Source organism: Petaurus breviceps, unplaced genomic scaffold (assembly GCF_028583685.1).
Source record: "Petaurus breviceps papuanus isolate PSGF00001 unplaced genomic scaffold, PetGlider_PUasm1.0 188, whole genome shotgun sequence".
In the NCBI taxonomy this organism is placed as follows: domain Eukaryota; kingdom Metazoa; phylum Chordata; class Mammalia; order Diprotodontia; family Petauridae; genus Petaurus; species Petaurus breviceps.
The window spans coordinates 16,938,841-16,960,222 of record NW_027185804.1 but is presented as its reverse complement, the minus strand read 5'-3'; the positions used below and the strand labels follow the sequence as shown (position 1 = coordinate 16,960,222).

The window sequence follows — 21,382 nt, the reverse complement described above, 5'->3', positions numbered from 1 at the left end:
CATTGCCAGAGTAGAACAGAGAGACTTGGACATGAAGCTGTTCATCCCCAGCTTGCTGTTTCTTAAGTATATCATGAATTCAATATGGAATATTCAAAGGTGTATCTTTCAAAAATGTGTGTCCTTGACCCTCTTTTCTTTTTCTAGCATATTCATTTCTGGCTATACCTTTCTGTCCTCTCCTGCCTGACAAGACTTTCCTTATGATAAAGATGGAAAAACAAACAAACAGAAAAACAACCCAGACACAATTCAGCAAAACCGAGAAATGTCCTAGTCACATCTGGCAGCATATGGAATATTCCGCATCCCTTTACCCCTACCTGTCTAACAAAGGGAGTGAGGTGTAGTCTTTGTTTTTTCATAAAGTTGTTTAAAATTAATTTTCTTCTTAGGATATTTGATAGCATACCCATCAGTTATCAGTTTGGAAATGTAAAAGTAAGAGTAAATTTTTAGGGGCAGCTAGGTGGTGCAATGGATAGAACACTGGCCTTGAAATCAGGAGGGTCTTAGTTCAAATCCAGCTTTAGACACTTGACACAACTAACTGTGTGACCTGGGGCAAATCACTTAACCCCAATTGCCTTGCCTTCCCCCCACTCCAAAAAAAAAAAGTAAATTTTTAAAATTTTAAATAAATAAGTAAAATCAGAAGGCAAAAATATATCCCAGTGTATACTGGCAGTATTTCTCAGCTCTATGTACATCAGTGTTTCGAAATATTTGTGACTTTCATGGTTGTGGGTACGCCTAAAAAGAAGATTATGACACCCCCCATGCCTTAATGTAGACAATTTGTATAGATTGTTGTGTCCAAAGAGAATTCTTTCCTTGACAGTCAACCTCTAAACCTAGCAGAGTGGTCTTTAGAAGACAGACACTTAATTTGTCACCAGACCCCCACTGGGTCTTACTGGAGTGGTAGGATCCCCAAGAGCTTGTGCTGTGCTGGTGTGGTGCTGTTTAAGAGCCCAGGGTCATCTCCCTACCACGATGAGGCAGGAAGAGAACATTAATGGAGGCTGCAGGACATATTGCTATGGATTATGCTTTCTGGGGTCTTTTAACCCTACTAATGTGGCCAGGGGGCACAGTGGATAGAGCACCAGGACTGGAGTTAGGAAGACCTGAGTTTAGAGTCAGCCTGAAGAGACTTACTAGCTATATGACCCTGAGCAAGTCACTTAACCTTGTTGACCTCAGTTTTCTTATCTGTAAAATGAGCTGGAGAAGGAGATGGCAAACCACTTTGGGGTCATGAAGAGTCAGACAGGACTGAACAGCAACAATAGATGGGCTTGTGGTAGCCCTCAGAAATATGTGGAAATCTGCACAGTGAATATACTAGTAGCTAAAAGGTATATGGCATTTTAAGGTTTACTCCAGGGCGTTGCATAGAAGCTGTCTTGTCTTTGGTCCTCACAGCCACCCTGTGAGAGATGTGTTACTGTTAGTTCCGTTTTACAGATGAGGAAATGGAAACACAGTGACTTGCCCAGGACCACACAGCTAGTGAATGTCAGAGATAGCACTTGTACTTGGTCTTTCTTATCACAAGTCCAGTGTTCTTGCCAGCTACACTGCTTGCCTCTTCTAGTCATCAGGCATCTACGAGCAGCTGTCCGGCTGTCCTATCAGGTTTCTGTGATATCCCCATGGAAAGATGAAGGGTAAATTTGTATGCATTAAAATGTAGGGCTTAGCTTTAGTAGTAGAAAATACCAGAATCTCCGAATTGGAATGCACTCGAGAGGGTATCAAGTCTGACCTGTATCTGAACAAGAAACTCACACCTAGGCATCTAGCTTTTTTGAATAGTTTCATACTTCTTATGAGACTGAACCTGCTGCCTTCTCAGGTAGCCCGTTTTACTTTTGTATAGCTTTAATCTTTTTTGAAAGTTTTTTTTTTCAATTTCAGTCCTCAATTTGACTCTTTGTAATATTTGCCAGTTACTCTTAGCTCCGTCCACTGGGGTCAGTTGTTAAAGATACTAGAATATCCCTCAGATCTGTTGTAGACCAGTGTTTTAGCCACCTTTTCAGCAATGGACAAGCATTGTATCTCAAACCCCTCTGAATAACATAGGAGAAGGGTGTTTAATGCCAGTCAAGCACATGATGGAAAGGAACATATGAAACCATTAAAAGAACTTCTGTAAATTGGTGATGTAAGCCATAGCAACAATTCCAAAGAGAAGAGATAAACTCTATCTTTTCGTGAATATAGTTCACCTCTCCTGGGCTGAGTTGTCTATTTCTAAGTGAGGCCATGAAGACATCCCGCCTCCCAACAGAGAGAGAAGAGTGGTGTTTTTGTGGCCTCAGTGCTTCTCACTGTTCCATCTTTAGGAGAAGGGAAGAGGCCCACCCAGAAGGCCCTGCCTTCCATTCCTTTGTCCATCATAGGAAAGAGGAAAAAGTGCCAAGATAAAATGAAGAAGGCTGCTTTGCCAAATGACAGAGATGGACAAAATAACAAAGACAGAAAGAACACAGAAAGTCTCAACTTTCTGCTCCAGTGTCTACCTGGAGGAGAGCAAGATTCCTTAGAAGACCTGCTTTTTCCAGTGTGATCCCCTCACATCCTCATAGTCATCCTCCTTCTTGCCGTGATCTGTAGTTAGAATGTTCATTTTTTTCCTTCTGAGGATTAGAGACAATATTAGACCATTTTCATTCCATAACGCTAGATCTGAAGATCATCAGAGACTTCCCTTTTCCAGGAGGAAAGTCAGTCAAGCATCAAGGGGGTCCTACCCTCTTGACAATAGAAAGTGGCTTTAGTGCAGCTCACAGGGCTTGTTGGGACACACTATTCTGGCTGAAGCGGAGTTGGGGAGGGGTTAGCTATTATGTTGTACCACCCCTCCCCCTTACTCCCCTTCCAAATAGCTAGAAGCTAATTTGGTGTCTGTCGTAATTATATTACCACTTAGCAGGCAAGTTCCCAATACGAGCAAAACAAGGCTAGCCCTCTTCCACATGACACACCTTTGAATGCCCAAAGACAGCTATTATTATCCCCTGCTCCCGAGTCTTCTCTCCAGGATAAATGTCTCAGGTTCTCTTTCTGTGTCAGGGTTTTAAATAGCCTAAAAAACCATAGTATTTCTCTTCTGTATATGTGTCAGTTTATTGGTAAAAATGTGATACCCCAAAGTCAAAATAATTCACCAGTTGTGGTCTGATTAGGGTAGAATACAGTGGAACTATCACTTTCCTTGATCTGGACCCTTTGTGCCTTTTATGCCCTAAGACTAAATGAGCATTTTTGGCTGCCAGCTCACACTGCTGACTCATTGACCTTGAAGTTCAGTTCAGTTTAACTGATTTTTATTGACTATCTACTGTCCATAAGGATCCCTGAGCTAGGTACAGAGAATACAAAAACAATACACTTCTGGCCCTCCCTAGGAGATTACATTCTTGTGACAAACTTCACCATGAATAGGGATGAGGAAACAGAGAAATATTCCCCAAGAGGGAGAAAGCACAAGCATGGGGAAAGTATATGTTGGGTGGGTGGGAAAGCATATCAGAGAAGGACTGTCATATGAACTGAATCTTGGAGGAAGGACTCTTAAGAGGGAACTAGATGACACAGTAGACAAAGCACAGTATCTGGAGTTAGGAAGACCTGAGTTCAGATTCTAGCTGTGTGACCCTGGGCAAGTCACTTAACTAACTCTGCCTCAGTTTTCTCAGTTGTAAAATGGGGATGATAATAATAGCACCTTTTTCTCAGGCTTGTTGTGAGGATCAAACGAGGTAATATTTTGTGAAGTGCCTGGCACTATATCCATGCTAACTATTATGGTTGTTATTGCTGTTGTTATCATTATTGAATTAGGAATTAGAAAATTTAGGAAATTAGGAAAGTTTGGAAGAGGGGTAGGGTTAATGGGAAAATAATGAGTTCTGTTTCAGATATGATATGTATCAGATGTCTACAGGACATCCATCAGCAGGCAGATGGTGGTGTGGGAATAGTGCTAAGGAGAAACAGTAAGGCTCCTTCTGTAAATGTGGGAGTCATCTGGGTCTAAATGAGGACTGGACCCATAGATCCTTGGGAGACACCTTTGGGGTAAGAGGTGGATGGTTGTATGGGGCGGCTAAGTGGCACAGTGAACAGAGCACCAGCCCTGGAGTCAGGAGGACCTGAGTTCAAATCCAGCTTCAGACATTTAACACTTACTAGCCATGTGACCTTGGGTAAGTCACCTAACCCCAATTGCTTAGCCTTCCCCCCTCCAAAAAAGAAAAAAAAAGAGGTGGATGGTTGCAAAGGCGACTGAGGAAGAAGTGGCTAGAAAGACTAGAGGTAAACAAGGCAAATGAAGAGAAAAACTTCATGTGGCCATGTTAGTGGCGGTCAGGTAGGACAAGGATTAAGAAAAGCCCATCAAATTGAAGAAGAAGGTCAGTTGTTTTTTAAGTTGTGTCCAACTCTTTATAACCCCATTTGAAGTTTTCTTGGCAAAAATCCAGGAGTGGTTTGCTATTTCCTTCTCCAGCCCATTTTACAGATGAGAAAACTGAGACAAACAGGGTTAAGTCACTTGTAGGGTCACACAGCTAGCAAATGCCTGAAATGGGATTTGAACTCGGGTCTTCCTGACTAGTCCCAGCACCCTAGGTACTTCACCTCCTAACTGCCATAATAACGACAATAATAATAATGATAGCTTACATTTATATAGTGCTTTAAGGTTTGCATAACACATCACATAATCTCTGATCTTCACAACAATTCTCAAAAGTACTGGAGAACCTTGATAATCTGAGAGAAAAGTATTGATGATGACAAGTGATAGGACCCACTAAGGTTCTCGGCTCTTTTTCACATGCTCTCTTTAACCTTCCTTGCTCATCTTGGATTTGTGAAATTGGTGGGGGTTTATTTTAACAGTGTAATCTTGCATTTATCCCTTTTATGTTTTGCCTCATTAAATTCAACTAAATGTTCTTCTACTCTGTTGAAATTTTTTAACCTTCTGTTCCCCCCAAGATCCACCATAGCTTACTCATGTTCTTACTAGCTCCCTTCATGGCTCAGCTCAAGTGATTCTTTTTTTTTTCCTTTTTTTGGGAGGGCAGTTGGGGTTAAGTGACTTACCCAAGGTCACACAGCTAGTTTTTGTGTTAAGTGTCTGAGGCCGAATTTGAATTCAGGTCCTCCTGACTCCAGGGCAGGTGCTCTATTTGCTGCAACACCTAGCCGTTCCCCCTTTTTTAAAAAAATATTTTCTTTTCTTTTCTTTTTTTTTTGGAGGAGGAGGAAGGGCAGTTGGGGTTAAGTGACTTGCCCAAGATCACACAGCTAGTAAGTGTGTCAAGTATCTGAGTCCAGATTTGAACTCAGGTCCTCCTGACTCCAGGGCCGGTGCTCTATTCACTGTGCCACTTAGCCACCCTCAAGTGATTCTTGATACTGCAACTCTTCCACCCTGAAATTACTTTGTATATATTTTGTGTTGATTTATCTATAAATGTTATTTCTTCTAGTAGAATGTAATCACTTTGAGGACAGGGAGTGTTTTTGCCTTTGTATCCTCAGCCCCTGGCAGTCAGTAGGTACAAAATAAAACACTTGTGAATTGAATTTGTGTCATGAGTGTCAGTCATCATTAGGACTGTGACATGAAGGCTGAAGGAGAAGGCTGAGATACCTTAAAGGTCAAGGGAATGCTCATTTCCTATTGGAGGTGTTGGGAAATTCTTCATGGAGGAAGACTGCACACTACTATTTCTCCAGGTCTGGGGGATTTGTTGGGATTTTCAGGGCTTTGGAGCCAGGCCTTGAAGGAGGTCTTCAGACAAGACTAGATGACATCCTTAGGGATGTTAGACTGGGGCTTCTTCTCATCCAGGTAGACACTGGTGTCACTACCCTTGAAGGTTCTTCCTCACTTCGATTCTGCTCATATAGAAATAGGAGAAAGGGGGCTGAGGGATGAGCAATTTGGAGAGATGGGGTGTGGAGGAAGTTGTGAATGTGTTAATTGTATCAGTCTAGTGTCAATATTGAGGTTTGGGATCGTAGATTTAGAGCTGGAAAGGACCTTACAGATCATATCATTGACCTCTGTTTTACAGATGAGGAAACTGAGACCCATAGAGCTTAGGTGATTTGCTTGAAATGACACAAGGAGAAAATGACAAAGCAAGAATTAGAACCTAGGTTCTCTGACTCCAGGTCTCAAATTCTTTCCACTGCATCTGATTATCACTGAATTCTGACGTGCAGACGTGCAAAAAGGGTTGATAGATAATGACAAGCAACTTATATCTTAAAAAAGAAAAAAAAGAAAAACACCGATATCTAATACTAGAAAATCATTCCTGTTAATACAAAGAGTGTGCACCACTTCATGGGTTGGCATGATTAACTATTCCAGACTCCCATTTCCCATGAAGCCTTGCCTCTTTTGAGGTAGTGTTTTTGAGAAAAGAGATGTGAAATTCTTCGGGATTAGCAGCCAAACTTGTTCAGTGTTCCCAAGGAGAAGTAGCTCTGTTTATACTACTGTTGCTATGATTAAATCCATTCATTACTGAACAAACGTTCCAAATCTTTAATGAATCTGCCATCACCAGTTTGGCTGAACTTGTAGGAAGAAGTAATTTTCTGAAGGTGGCACAGTTCCACAAGTACCCTGACTTGATATATCATGTCTAATTTGCCGTCCTCTTCTTTGAGATTTTGTTTTTGTTGGTGTTCCTGCTCTGAGCCGATGATTTCATTAGTCCAGGGAACTCCTAGGTTTCTAGAGTCAGGGCCTCAGATGATCACAACCTTGGCAACTTTGGGCAAGTCCTTGATGGTCATTGTCTCCCTCTGCAAAATGGGCATGTTGGATTAAATGGCTGCTGATATCTTTTCCTGCTTTATGGTAACTTCTTTAGCTGGTTTCTCTATAGTTAGGAAGCTTGTTTTCTTCTAAAAAGTGTTGAGGGTTTTTTTTTTTTTTTTGGTATTTAAACATCAACAACCAGGAAAACTTTGAGCTGTTGCCTTCATTGATGTTCTCAGCATTTTTAAAAATTGAGATTTGTTGTCATCTTTAGGTTCACATTAATTCATTATTTCTTGCTATGTCCTCCATGAAGATTTTTTCTAAAATATTGAACCTGCATTGATGCATCCAGACTTACAATTTTATGGCCTATACCTTATAATTTAGAATATATTTACATTCTTCTGGGTGTATCATTCCATATGTTAGTTCCAGACTAGATTGTAAACTCCTGAGAAAAGCTAGCCCATCTTACACCTCTGTATTTACTTAGTGTCTACCATGATTCAGGAGCCATGGTAGATGTGTTCTGGAAATACTCATTGCTTTATAAACCAGCCTTAAATTCATTTGCCTTTTCAGCAACAACAATAATAACAACAGGGGAAGCTAGGTGATGTAGTGGTTAGAGCAGTGGGCCTGGAGTCAGGAGGACCTGAGTTCAAATTCAGCCTCAGATACTTACCAGCTATGTGACCCTGGGCAAGTCACTTAACCCTGATTGCCTCCCCCCCACCCAAAACCCAAACTAACCAATAATGGTAACAGCAGCAGCTGCCATCTCTTAACATATTTTAAAATTTGCTAAACGCTTTGAGCGTCTTTTCACTTGATTCCTCAGATGGGATGCAGTCAGGGAATGTTGTTTCATTTTTGTACTGTATCCTGCCAAGCTGGCACACAGCAGGCAGTTCATAAATGCTCACTGCCTGACTGAGTGAAACCTTGGGAAGGAGGTAGGAGTGATTAGTTTCCCATTTTACAGAAGATGAAGCCCAGACTCGGGTTAAGTAACTTGCATGTGTTCATATGACTAGTAAGTGTTCAGAGTAGGTTTGGGATACATGTCTTCCTGTCTTCAGTTGTACTCTATTGTATACCATTAAAAACACTCAACAAATATTAGCTTATATTAATCTTCCATTTCCCTTTACATACAATTTTAAGAAAGTTACAAAGTTTAATCTATTTCCTTTTCCCATTTTTTGTACAATATTTGTCTAATTGAGTGTTTAGAAACTGATTTTTTTTCCCTTGGAGGACCTTTCAAGGTAGATGTGTGAAAACTATTTTGCTTATTGAAATGCAACTTTTTCTTTGTTGCTTGGGAGTATTTAAGCAATTCCTGTAGATAGGTCTGGGAATACATAGTACGACAAGTCCTTTCTCCTCAGGGACCAAATTGTCCACATGGTAGAGTGGATAGAACACTAGACTGGACTGGACTGGAAGTCAGGAAGATCCAGGTTTGATTCCAGCCCCAGACACGTGCTCCCTTCTCGGAGCCTCAGTTTCCTTTTCTGTAAAATGGGCCTAAGGTTATAATGGCATCCATCTCACAGGGTGCTGTGAGGATCATATTAGATCCAGACTCCCTGGGGGCGGGTTACTTAGTCCATCTGAGGTTTCCTAGTTGCCTCATCTCTAAAACAAAAACAAATCCCAAAAGCCGCAAGGATGACGCTTGGGCTAGCTTCTCATCTTACCTTTCACTGCTCTGTGAATGCCAGCTATTATTTTCCTTCCTATTACAATTGTGGGGGAGAAAGTGCTTTGGAAACCACAAAGGGCCTTGGAAAAGCCAGTGAGTTTTAAAATGTGGACCTGTGTCCTTGTCCTGCCCTGCCAGACTGTTGTAGCCAAGGAGCCTCGGGGAGTAATACCTGCTCTTTCTGGCTTGTTCAGAGATTATGGCCCAGACCTTGCCCTCCTGTCACTGGGGCCGCCCTCTGCCCCGCCTCCCCCAGCCTCAGGTTTCACAGCAGCTGCTGGCAGCCCCTTTCCCAGGCCCCACCAGTCCATGGCTCTGGTCAGCCTTAACACACATTCCTCCTTCTTCTAACTCAGCAATAACTCCAGCCAAATGGCGACAATAAAATTGCCACCACAGGCCAGAAGCAGCATAAATCTAGGCATTCCTCAGATAAGAGACGTCATCCTCTCTCTCTTTAAAAGTGACTTCCTGAAGAAAGAATCCCTGGCCTGAGCCTGGAGGGAGTAGAAAGCCTTTGGCCTGGTCTCTCAGCCCGGCTGGATTCCGGCATCCAGCAATCATTTCTGTCCTTTGTGTAAACAGCTCTTAATCTAAGCTACCTTCTACTCAGGGTGACTTTGGGAAGGTCAGTGTTGGAAGAAACCTCAGAGCCCAACTAGACCAGCTGGTACCCAAATAGAAATGCCTTCTTCAACAAAGGGAGTGGGGGGTAGAGGATCATCACAGTAGGTAATATTTATATAGCACCACTCTCTGCCAGGCATTGGGCACTTTCCAAATATTACCTCATTAGATCTTCATGACAACAAGTCTTATCCCCATTTTACAGGAAACTGAGACAGAGGATAAGTGACTTGGCCAGGGTCATATAGCAAAGCAAGTGTCTGAGGCTGAATTTGTACTCTGATCTTAACTCCAGACCCAGCATCCTGTCCTTTGTGCCACCTAGTCTTGAAAGACCTGAGTTCAAGTCTTGATCCTAATACTTAACAAGGCTGAGCAACCTCAAACAAGTCACCTTACCCTGGAGCCTCAGTTTCTTCATCTGTAAAATTGGGATAGGAGTGTTTGTTGTTGTTAGAAAAACTTTTTGCTGTCTTTAAACTGTTATAAAACCATGAGTTATTAATACTTGAACTAAAGTAGGGTTTTGTAACTTATTTTGCTGTCATGGACCTGTCCTGGCATCTGGGGAAGCCTATGGATCTCTCTTCCCAAATGTTTTTAAATTTGTGTAGTAAAATGCATTGGATTACAAAGAGAATTCATTATATTGGAATAGAGACATAATTTTCCTCTCATATAAGTTCACAGATGCTCCCTCTGCTCCTGAAATCTGTTCACAGAGCCATGGACATCCCTGTGCTAGGGAAAGATGGTAGGAGATTGAGGATAGGGAAGACATTTGTATCAGCCTCAGTTTACTTCTTCCTCTACTTCAGCCTCTTAGCCTGAGCTGCCTTCTCAAACTCATCTTAGGCTTTCCTTATCACCCTGCTCCCCCCACCCACATTCTGGCCTCACCTTCAAATTTACTTTGTATGTGTTTTATATGGACTTATGCGTACATGGTGTTTCCTCCCAATTGAATATAAATCCTTAAGGGAAAGGATGGTTTTGCTGATGTCTCTGTATCCCCAGGGACCCACAAATAGTAAGCCTTTAATAAAAGCTGGTTGGATGAGGAGGCAGCCAGAACATGTCTCCTTTGGAAGGAGCTACCTCGTATGATTCTGGGGAATGGTGAATAAGAAATGTCCATTCAGCAGGCAGCTCCAAAAGGCATTCCACTTGTGGTCAGTTATCCCCCTTTTCTTGGATCGGTGTCACATGTTGGAGGAGACTGTCATTGATTTCTGCCTCTTGCCCACACCCTTGATGGGGTGAATACTGAGGGGCTGCCTTGAGGTAGACTGCGTGTCTACTGCTTGGGTTTCCAGAGGCTGATTTTCACCTGTTTAGATAGAGCTTCTTTCTCTTACCACATCCAGAGGGGTCACAATGACTGGTATTTTGGGTACTCAGCTTCCTTTTATTTTAAAGTAATTTTTAATATCTTTTGTCTTTATATTGCCTAAATTTTCCCCGGGCAGCTAGATGGCTCAGTGGATAGAGTGCCAGGCTTGGTATCAGGGAGATTTATCTTCTTGACTTCAGATCTGGCCTCAGACACTTACTAGCTGTGTGATGCTGGGCAAGTCACTTGACCCTGTTTGCCTCAGTTTCTGTAAAGTAAGCTGGAGAAGGTAATGGCAAACCACTCCAGTGTCTTTGCCTAGAAAACCCCAAATGGGGTCACGAAGAGTCAGACAGGACTGAAAATGACACAACAGCAGCAATAGAATTGTCCGTATATCATTCCTCCTCCCTCTTCCCAGAAAGCATCCATTATACAGTGCATTTCTTAAAGAGAAAAGGGGAAGAAGAAAGAAATGAAGCAAAACAAATATATATGAAAAATAATAATGACAGCTAGCATTTACATCACGCTTTTAGGCTTGCAGAGCACTTCACAGACATTATCTCCTTTTACCAGAACAACAGCCCTGTGAGTCAGGTACTGTGATTGTCCTTGTTACAGATGAGGAAACTGAGGCTTCAGGAGGTGAATGCAGCTCGTCACCAAGGGTCACAAACTAATAGTTCTATCCAAGGGCAGAATTTGAGCTTGGATTTTCCTAAATTCACATGGTGGCACAGTGGATAAGAGCACTTCACTTGGAGTCAGGAAGACCTGAGTTCAAATGTGGCCTCAGATACTTACTGGCTGTGCGATCCTGGCCAAGTCACTTAACTTCTGCTTGTCTCTCAATTCCTTTGTCTGTAAAATGGGGTTAATAATAGTGCTTACCTTGCAGCGTTGTCATGAAGATCGAATGAGGTATTTGTAAAAGTATTTAGCACAGTAGGTGATATATAATGGCACATAGTAGGTGGTATATAGGTTAGCTATTATTATTTTTATCCTTAGTATGCTACAAGGAAGTCTGCTCAGTGTGCTGGAGGCCTTCCTCCTATTCCCCCAATCATTGGGTGCATGCCACTGGTACATGAGGGCCATCCCTTGGTTACTCCTTCCTTGCTCATTTCCTATCTCTTTTTTCCCCTGCTCTGACATTTCTTTGACATTCTCTACCTTGGTTCTCCTACAATTCCTTGTTTTGTAGTCTTGTGTAAAGCCACAGTGTTACTTTTTTACTATAAAGTGTTATAGAAATGTGAGCTTTTAATTTTAACAGTCCTTTTTAGGTATTTTTAGCTTATTAAAATGATGGGTTAAAATTTTTGAAAGAGCAAAAAATAAGTTGGTTTCTTTAAAAGAAATCACTCTCTTTGCTAGCTGGATTTAGAGTCAGAGGACCTGGGTTCAAATCCTCACTCTGATAATTATTAACTGTGTGATCTTGGGCTGACAAACCCCTTCTCCCCTCTCTCTCCCCTCCCCTCGGGCCTTGGTTTTCCCATCTAAAAATTGAGATTTTGACTGGACTTAAAGGCTATGTGATGTGCCAACATCCCTAATTGGAACACAGAAGAATAACCAAATAAATATGAGGAACATATATAGAACTTATTAGTTAATTGTTATTCATTTGTTTGACGGCTGTGGTCTGATAAATAGCGTCTCTCGATGGGGTCAGATAGATTGTTTGGTGCCACCATTAAGAAAGTGTCAACATAACCAGCCATGTCTTAACCCCATTGCACATTCCATTTCCACTTGCTTCCTGTTCATTGGTCAGCTTCATCCAAAAAAAGAGGGCCACAGTTAGCCCTACAAATGCCTCTGCATTTAATGAGAGCAGGACTGTTCTCAATATTTGTGTGATATTGGGAGAATCACTGGACTATTGTCCTCAGCTTCCTTACCTGTGAAATGAGAAGTTGAATTAGATCACCTCAAAACTCCCTTTCGGCTCAAAACCTAATATCCTATGACTCATGTCTGAAAACTCTGCTTTAAAGCACAACTAAATGTCTGATGTCACCCTTCTCTGCCCCCTTGGGCTTGTGTGCTAGGTGAGCCCTTGGCTTGTTTAAGACCCCTTGCTGAAATATGTCTGAGTCTTATCATCGCCTACATAATCCTCACACCTTCAAGTTTTTCAATCAGGTGGGACCTTCCAAAATGGTGGTCCCATTTGGTGCTCTGTTTCCAACTTCCCTATCCCAACCCAGTGTGTCTCTGAAGCTGTTGCATGATTTCCAGAATTAGCTTTCAGAGACTGGATTACAGATTAAGTGAATGGGGAGAGAATTACTGGTAAATGTAGTTATTGACTCCTCTGGGCCCTTGAATAGAGTTCTGTTTGTTCACAGCCAAGAGCTTTATTATGTCATAAGAGTAGTTCACTATATAAATATATAGCACTCAACAGTTTAGAAAACACTTTCTGTGTAACAGTGTTGGGCTGGAGCCTTATCTCTGTTTGACAGCTGAGGGGATGGAGTTTCAGAAAGGAAACTAAAGCTACAGAGAATTGAAGTGACTTACTCATGAACTGTAGGAGTGAAAAGACATCTCAGTGACCATGTTTGTAGCTTGATTCCATATCTGAAATAGAATCCCCATCACAGTGTACCTGAGAGGTGGGCCTTCAGCCGTTACTCAAAGACCTCCAAAGAGGAGGAAGAAGCCACTGCCTCTGGGACAGTGCACTGCCCTTTGGGACAGAACACTCATTCCTGCGGCACAACTCAAATTGCTGAGGGCAGTTGGGGTTAAGTGACTTGCCCAAAGTCACACAGCTAATAAGTGTGTCAAGTGTCTGAGGCCGGATTTGAACTCAGGTCCTCCTGACTCCAGGGCTGGTGTGGAAGTTTTTCTTGATCATCAAGCATAAATTGGTTCCTTGACACCTTCCAATCTGTAGCTTTTGGTTTTTCCCCTTGGGCTACACAGAACAAAATTTATGCCTCTTCGGGGTGACATTCCTTTAGTCCTTGATAGCAAGAACTCCTTAAACCTTTTTTTTTTTTCTTTTGGCTAAACTACCTTGATTCCTTCAGTAAAATAATAATAATAAAAGCTAGCATTTATACAACACTTTAAAGTTTGGAAAACACCTTACAAATATCTTATTTTACCCTCACAACAATCTTGGGAGGTAGGTACCATTTTGCAGATGAGGAAACTGAGGCAGAAAGCCATTAAGTGACTTGCCCATGATCACCTAACCAGGAAGTTTCTGAGGTCAAATTTGAACTCGCGTCTTCCAGAGTACAGATTCAGAGCTCTTTGTACTATGCCTCCTGGTTTCAGCAGATTGTCATGTCATATGGAAATAAATGAATAGTATTTCTTAAGTATTCACCACAAGCTAAGAATGAACTCAAGGCTCTTCCCTGTTTTCATTGCCCTTCTCTGAATGCTTCCAGCTTTTCTATGTCCACGTGCCCAGAACATGAGAATGTGTCTAAGAGGGGCTGGGATTCGGGGGTCTCCTGACTCAAAGTTTTATACTCTTTCTTAGGCCACTGCTTCTTGATTGGTTTAGCAGACGGATAAAAGCTGAATAGATAGAATTCTGGTGTCCAGTATGACACATTTAGCTGTGTGAGAAATAAAAGAATTTAGGAGTTGTGAGGTCTGTATGCTAGCTTTCCTTTTGTCCAGATTTTCAGAGAAAGTCACAGTTGTAGGGGCTTTATTTAATCATTTTTGATAATTGCATTATTAGTTTATTAGTAGTGGGGAAAATTAGCCTTTTGTAGATAAGTTACCTGCTCTTTCCAGTATTTATGAGAATGACAGATTTGGGGAAAAAGCAGCCAATATTTTGCTCCATGGGGATATAGACTCTCATCAGTTGACTAGTCAGGATTAGCAGGTTGCTCTGCATTTCATCACTCCCTCCTTACTCAAGGAGTAAAGAAAAGGGAAAAGTTTAGTGTCCTGTTTACGGCACAGTAGAAATGATTGGACCACCCAGGGAAAGCTTACAGAGACACGGACAGGTTGGGGATCTTAAATTGCAGACTTTTGAAGCTGGTGGAAACTCTGAGGCTTGATTGATCATCTGTTTTGAATCCCTCAGTTTGCAGACGAAGAAACTAGAGGAGAAGGGGAGTTGCCTCAAGCCGGGGGCAGCTCTCTCTTGTCCTAGACAGAGATATTCAGAATAGGTTGGAAAGTGGAATAGACTAGAGCCGGGGTGGCTACCCCGAAGGGCTGCTGTGGTAACTTCGTCATCAGTTAGGAAGTTAGGAGGGCCTGTGATAGCATGGGGCAGCTGGTGGATAGAGGAGGCTAGGAGTTCAGAAAACCCGAGCCCAAATCTCGCCCCAGATTCTTACTAGCTGTGCTACCCTGAGCAAATTGCTGAACCTCTGTTGGCTTCACTTTCCTCATCTGTAAAATGGGGATGATAATAGCATCTCCCTCCCAGGGCTAAAGTGAAGACCAAATGAGATATTAGGAAAGTGACACATGTAAGCTCCTGTTTTAAGGGCTCATTTCCTTCTCTTCTCTCCATCCCATCCCTCAACTGAGGAAGCCATTATAAATAGCAAAATAGCATAGAATCAAAATGAAAAAAGAATGAAAGCAAGCAGGGAAAGGTCGACAGCATACATGACAGCACATGTAGGACTCCTTGTCCATAGGTCTTCATGCCAAAGAGTGAAGGGAGGCGTCTTCCCTCTCCTTTAGTTTCAGTCTAGTCGTTATAATCATTTATTATTCAGTTCTGTTTCTGTTGTGATTTGTTATCATTGTGTATATTGTTTTGCTAACTTCATTTTGCTTCAGATTGGTTAAGTTTTTCCCATTCTTCCCTGTGTGGTGCATATTCAGCATTTATGGTGTCCTGATATTCCCGTTCATTCATGGGGCATTCCCCACCTGGTGTTCGAACAAACATACAAAAACCCCTAACTCACTCTTCCTTGTTCAGAGAAATACAGTTAAGGAAAACCAACTGACAGTGATTCTGTCTAACAATGTATATGACATTCAGCACTAGTGGCCCCCCCACCTCTGTGCCTAGAAGAGGGAAGTATTCCATAATCTGTTCTGTGGAAGGAATATTGGTCAATAATGTGCCCTGGAATTGAGAAACTAGGGTGAAGAAGATAGCTATGACACAGTTTACGTAAATGTGCCTCTGCTCACCCTGGCATGAGCAGGACTATTTAGATTTTTGTTTTCATGTGGTTGTTTGCGTGTTGGCTCCCCCATTGGAATGTGCACTTTTTAGAGCATGGATTGTTTCTGTCTTTGTACCCTAGCATTTAGCATGGTCTGTGGCACATAGTAGGTATTGAATAAATGCATCTTGATCGATTGATTTTTAAAAGCCCAGGAAAATCCTCCCCGTTCCCCCCTTTTTTGGAATCCATCTTACATTTTAGGAAATCTTTAAGATGTGTATTTCTCTCTTCATCAGCTGTGCTTTAAAAACATCTTTGTGGTTCAGTGCTCACTCTAATCATGTTAGGTGGCCGTAAATATCTTGAATTTTAACAGGTTGAATTATCATCATCATCACTGTTGTTGTTTTTTTTTTTTTTCCAGACGATTGGCTGGCAATGACCTTTCCTTTATCCATCCAAAGGCCTTGTCTGGGTTGAAAGAACTCAAAGTCCTGTAAGTAATGACATTTTTAGCATTTCACAGTCAGCCTGGTGTTTTCTTTTTGAATTGGTTGGTCTGCTTTCTGCTGGTGCCTTTTAAGGGAGTAAGAGAAGGGAGGACAGGCTGGTTGTTTAAACACTTGAGACAAGCGTGCATTCAAATCATCATGCTAGAGAGGTAGCAAAAGCTAACATCCCAATTAACCAATAAAAGTTCCAAGTTACAGTCAAATGGTAGTTTTTTAAAAATAGCATTTAACGCCCAGAATCAAAACCATAGTCACAGCTTTAGATCTTGTAAAGATTCTTCCCTCTGGGATTTGTTCCATGCTCTTTTACTTGGGGGCTTAATTAGTAGGAAAAGGGGAGATCACTTCGAAAGGCACCACATGGTAAAGTCCTAGCTGTGCACCATTTTCTTTCTTCCTACATACTGTTTAGTAAGAGATTTTGAAGTCCAGGGTGCTGTACACCAGAGCAGTGTGGTAGAATGTAAACTTTGTGAGGACAGAGGTGTGTGTGTGTGTGTGTGTGTGTGTGTGTGTGTTGGTGTCCCCGGCACCTAACATAGCACTCCGCACATTTAGAGTGGGGCTGGGGGAACCTGTGATGACAGGGGATTGCCTGGGGGTGCTGAGGAGTCAGGGGTGGGACTGGACTGTCCCGTCTTCTTGACTCCTAAGACTCCTTCTCCATTTCATACCACACAACCTTTTGCCTTGCATGTAGCAGACACTAATACATGCTTATTGAAATTGAATTTGGGCCATTTCTTCCCCTGAGGATTGTTTCCTGATAGACTGACTTCTGGTTCCCTTTTTTCTTTCCCTCTGGATCAGTCTCTCATTTTTCTCCTCCCCTTCCCGTCCCAGTCAAAACACATCATCCCTTCCTGTGCCCCCAGCACTGTCTTCTATAAAAAAAAGGTGTTAATGTGTCAGCCCTCCCAGTAACTATAATAAGCTTCCTCATTAAGCCATTAGAATGAAATTAACCAGGCTTTTCCTATGTAGCCAATAGTAAAATGACTGTGAGATTGAGTTGACTTAGGTCATAGGTTCCAGTCTTTCCCATTTAATGGCCTTCTCCTTGTCAAACTGAGCACAGATTTTATAACTTTAAATTCCTTTGTTTGAAGCAGTGTTTAGTGATTTAACAGGCCCAGCCCTGGAGTTAGCAAGACTGTTTCTCCTCCATACTAGCTATGTGACTCTGGGCAAGTCACTTAACTTACCTGGGCCCTCAGCAATCTTCTAAGATCACATCAGGTCATTGATTTAGAATTAAAAGGGAGGGAGGGGGCGGCTAGGTGGCGCAGTGAGTAAAGTGCTGGCCCTGGAGTCGGGAGGACCCGAGTTCGGTTCCAACCTGAGACAGTTAACACCCACACAAAAATACTAGCCGTGTAACCTTGGGCAAGTTACTTAACCCCAAAATTACCCTCCAAAAGGCAAAAAAAAAAAAGAATTAAAAGGGAGGGGCTGCTAGCTGGCACAGCGAATAGAACACTCACTGGCCCTAGTCAGGAGGACCTGAGTTCAAATCCAGCCTCAGACACTTGCCACACTTACTAGCTGTGTGACCTTGGGTAAGTCACTTAACCCCAGTTGCCTTGCCTTCCCCCCTCCAAAAAAAAAAAAAGAGAATTAAAAGGAATTTTAAGGAGCTTTCACAGAAAACTCAAACCCAGCCTAGAGGTTCTATCTTGTTTCTGTGGTTCAGGTGAGGAAGGATTTTTCCTAACTAATAAAAGCTTTCCTTCCAGGACACTTCAGAATAATCAGTTGAAAACTGTTCCAAGTGAAGCCATTCGAGGACTGAGCTCTCTACAGTCTTTGTAAGTAGGTTTTTGCCTTCACATATGTACCTTTGAATATCCTAAACTGGTGATTGTAAGCAGCTACATTTTTTTTGAGGTACTTGGATGCAAATAGAGAAATATCCACCCCTTTGAGGGCTAAGAGTCAAGATTGTGAGAGCTGATTGTTAAATTTACACTGCGGAAATCAGTAAGCTCTACAGATCAGGTCTTAGTATGTTGTTTTGTTCAATGTCTAGACTTCAGAAAGTGATGGAGAAAATGTTAAAAGTGCAAATTAAATTTAAAAGGGTGTTGGGAGTGTATCCCAGGCTAAAATCCTCCAAAAGTACCCCTAGTTAATGTTGAATGTAGTTTGACATTTCACGTTCAGGGACCCAGGTTTTAGATTTTGTTCCTCTATCTCGGTTGATTAAAATTTAAATCTTGCCTCTTCCAGAGGGCCCTGATGAGAAGCTGGAGAAAAGAGGCTGTAGCTCCTCTGTGCAGGGCCTTACCTTTTCTAACACAGAGGGGAGTTAGGTACCCACAGTATGGATGCTTGCAGGCTAGCCAGCCAGCTTGGTTAGGACACAGTGGTGTAGTTACAGAGCTGTGGGAGCCTGGGGTTCATAGACAGCAGGCAGCCCTACGCCTACCAGCTGACAAAAGAATGGTTCTATTTCAGCGGATAAGGAAATGAGAAGCCCCAGTGGTCTGTATTCCCTTCCCCCTGAACCCCCTCCACCACTGAGGTGTGCAGGGCAGGCTCTTCCTGACAATTGAGACTTTGCCTTCCTGAGGTTGACTTTAAAGCTGTATTTGTAGCACTTCTTGTTAACACAGGCTGCTGCTGCTTCTTTTTTTTTATTGCTATATTACATGAGTCTCTTGTCCTTGAGTTATTTTGGCCTTGGTAAGCCAAAGTTATTTGGTAATAAGGCTTTGGCTGATTGTACCCAGCAGTGCACTCTTTCACAGATTCTTCTTGGAAAACAGAAGTCTGTATTTGTTCCATGTAGAATATTAAAAGATTAATCCCATTGGGGAAATTTTAGCTCATAAGCAAACATGCAAGCTGTTGGGAGTGTAGGAGCCTAATGTTGGAAAGGAAAGGGAGATTGAAGGCCATTTAGTCCTACCCGCTCATCTGACAGACGAGGATTGAGGAGGACAGAGACTCAGTGATTGCCAAGGATCATATAAATAGTAGCAGCACCAGAATTTGAACCCGCAGCTTGAATGCGTTCCATTCCTTTCACTGGCAGCTTGGTGCTGCATAGAGAATAGAGTGCTGGGCTTGGCATCAGGAAGGCCTGAGTTCAGATATAGATATTTGCTGTGTGACCATAGGTAGACAAGTCACTTGACTGCTCTCTGCCTTGGTATCCTTATCTGTAAAATGGGGATAAGAATAGCACCTACCTCCCAAGTGTCTTGTGAGGATAAAATTAGGTAATACTTGTCAAACACTTTGCAAACCTTACAGGGGTATATCAATGATGGTTATATTGCGCTGATCAGAAGACGAGTGAACTCAATCAGACGGTAGCTGTCCCACATTCTGATGGTCACCTGTACAGTATGCACTACAGTCAGGCTGAGAAGACACACACACACAGGAGGGAGATGAACAGGGCTAGAGGTGGGAGAGAGAGGCTGTGTCCAAATGGGCCAGCTGTTGGGGACAGGTGTTATCATTCAGTGGCAGTTTTTAGTTAAGGGGCCTCTGAGAAGATAGGGCCTGCTTGCAGACAGAAGGGTGTGAGCGAGACAGACAGAGAGAGCAAGAGAAGAGATGAAAAGTGGAGGGAAGAAGAGAGAGGGGTGCAGAAATGGTCTTTGTTCTCTTTGGGTCTGCCTGGCCTTGCAGATCTTCACTCCTTCTTTGGGTGTACCGGTTTGCTAGCTTCACAGAGGCCCAGTGCAGAGGGCTCAGGCCATCTTCCTTAGTCACCATCCTGATGCTGGATCAGTGCTTTGGTTGGGGCTGCACTGTCACTTGTGGCCTGCGCGGTGTTCGTCTGAGCCCCAGACTGACCTTGCCTTGTTTTCCTGGACCTAGTTTCTTTTATTATTGTTTCAGTCCTTGTAAGTCTTCATTTGAGTTGTCATTTCATCCAGCATGTTTTCATGGCAAATAATGCAGTAGGATATAGATTGGCCTGTGGGCCACCATGTGGAGGCTTCACCTTTTTTATGAAAAGGAAAACAGTGGGGTCTTTGGGTGCGTTCTGAACTCAGGTGTTCCAGATGCCAAGCCTTTGGAGTGACAGACCCTGGGTCTGACCTTTTGAAGGCAGCTTTACCAAATCTTGATACTCCTGTTCATCCACCAGCAACAGACTGAATTTTGAGGGGGTATGTGGCCCATGGAACCATTACTGGGGCTCCTCTATATCTCATAAGCATTCTAGAAATCACCCTCACTTCTGGCCTCACTGGGTTTTACACAGTCTTGAGCAGTTTTTAAAAGTTAGAACCATGTAATAACAATTTTTTTAAATGTCCCAAAATACGCTTTTTTATTCCATATTATTATCCAGTAGTCGTGGGCCAGTCTCTTTTCCCTTGCTGGTCTTGGTTTTCTCATCTCCAAATGAAGGGGTTGGTTTTCTTGTACCTCGGATATTCTCATTTGAGGGCAGGTGAATGATGTGCTTAGACTGACTCTTTACTCACAAATCCTGATTTATGAAATTGCATTAGCACTTCTTCGCTTGTTCATGTGCCATTCTGAAACATTTTTAGATTTTCCCCCTGTGTTTCTTTAATGACTGTGGGCTCAAGAATTCATCGTTTTAGGGCTTAAAGATCATCTTGGTGTGACCCCACCCCTTTTTTTATTGAGGAAGAAACCAGGGTAGCTTGTTTAGAAATAATCTCTTCATTTGAAATGACTTAAAGGCGTAGGCGAAAATTCATGCCTTCGTGCAAACCAGTTTTGATTGCATAAAAGAAGGGAGTGAAGAGGACGAGGGAGCACTATGGGTCATAGGAAGCACTCTTGCCTTGGCCTGGGGGGGGTGGCGCTTGGTTTGAGTTTGGTTAAGTGCTGCCACTTACCAACTCCATAACCTTGAGTGAGTCCATAAGTTCCTCTGGCTTCAGGTGCCTATTTTTAAAATAAGAACATTGGACCAGATGACCTCCAAGGTCCCTTACAGCTCTCAGGTTGTGAGAAATCAAACATTAACTTTTACAGCTCCAAAACAAACACTTCAGGGATTATGGGAAAATAAATGTATAAAGAAACATTTACTCCTAAGGTATTTATGTATAAAACAATAAAAAGTTTAATCTCTCCCACCTGAATTCCGGGCCATCAGATTTATCTGTTTGGGGGGAGGTAGTTCTGTGTTTTAAAACAGAAATGGCTCCTTTACGTGGGTCTGGTGTTAGCCACAGCAGCTTGATGGGGCTGTGGGACTTCTCCAGATGAGCAGGTTGAATGCATTCTTTCATGGATGGCAGCCTTTTCCCTGCTCAA

General features: G+C 42.5%; 1 protein-coding gene across 1 annotated transcript in view; it reads left to right on the top strand.

Moving 5' to 3' along the window:
- Window positions 1-21,382, top strand: part of LGR4 (leucine rich repeat containing G protein-coupled receptor 4) — a 120,078-nt gene that overhangs the window by 60,968 nt on the left and 37,728 nt on the right. The window contains exons 3-4 of the mRNA XM_069091087.1: window positions 16,036-16,107; window positions 17,860-17,931. Of these exons, the coding sequence (XP_068947188.1) occupies window positions 16,036-16,107; window positions 17,860-17,931 (144 nt within the window). The remainder of the gene's footprint in view (window positions 1-16,035; window positions 16,108-17,859; window positions 17,932-21,382) is intronic.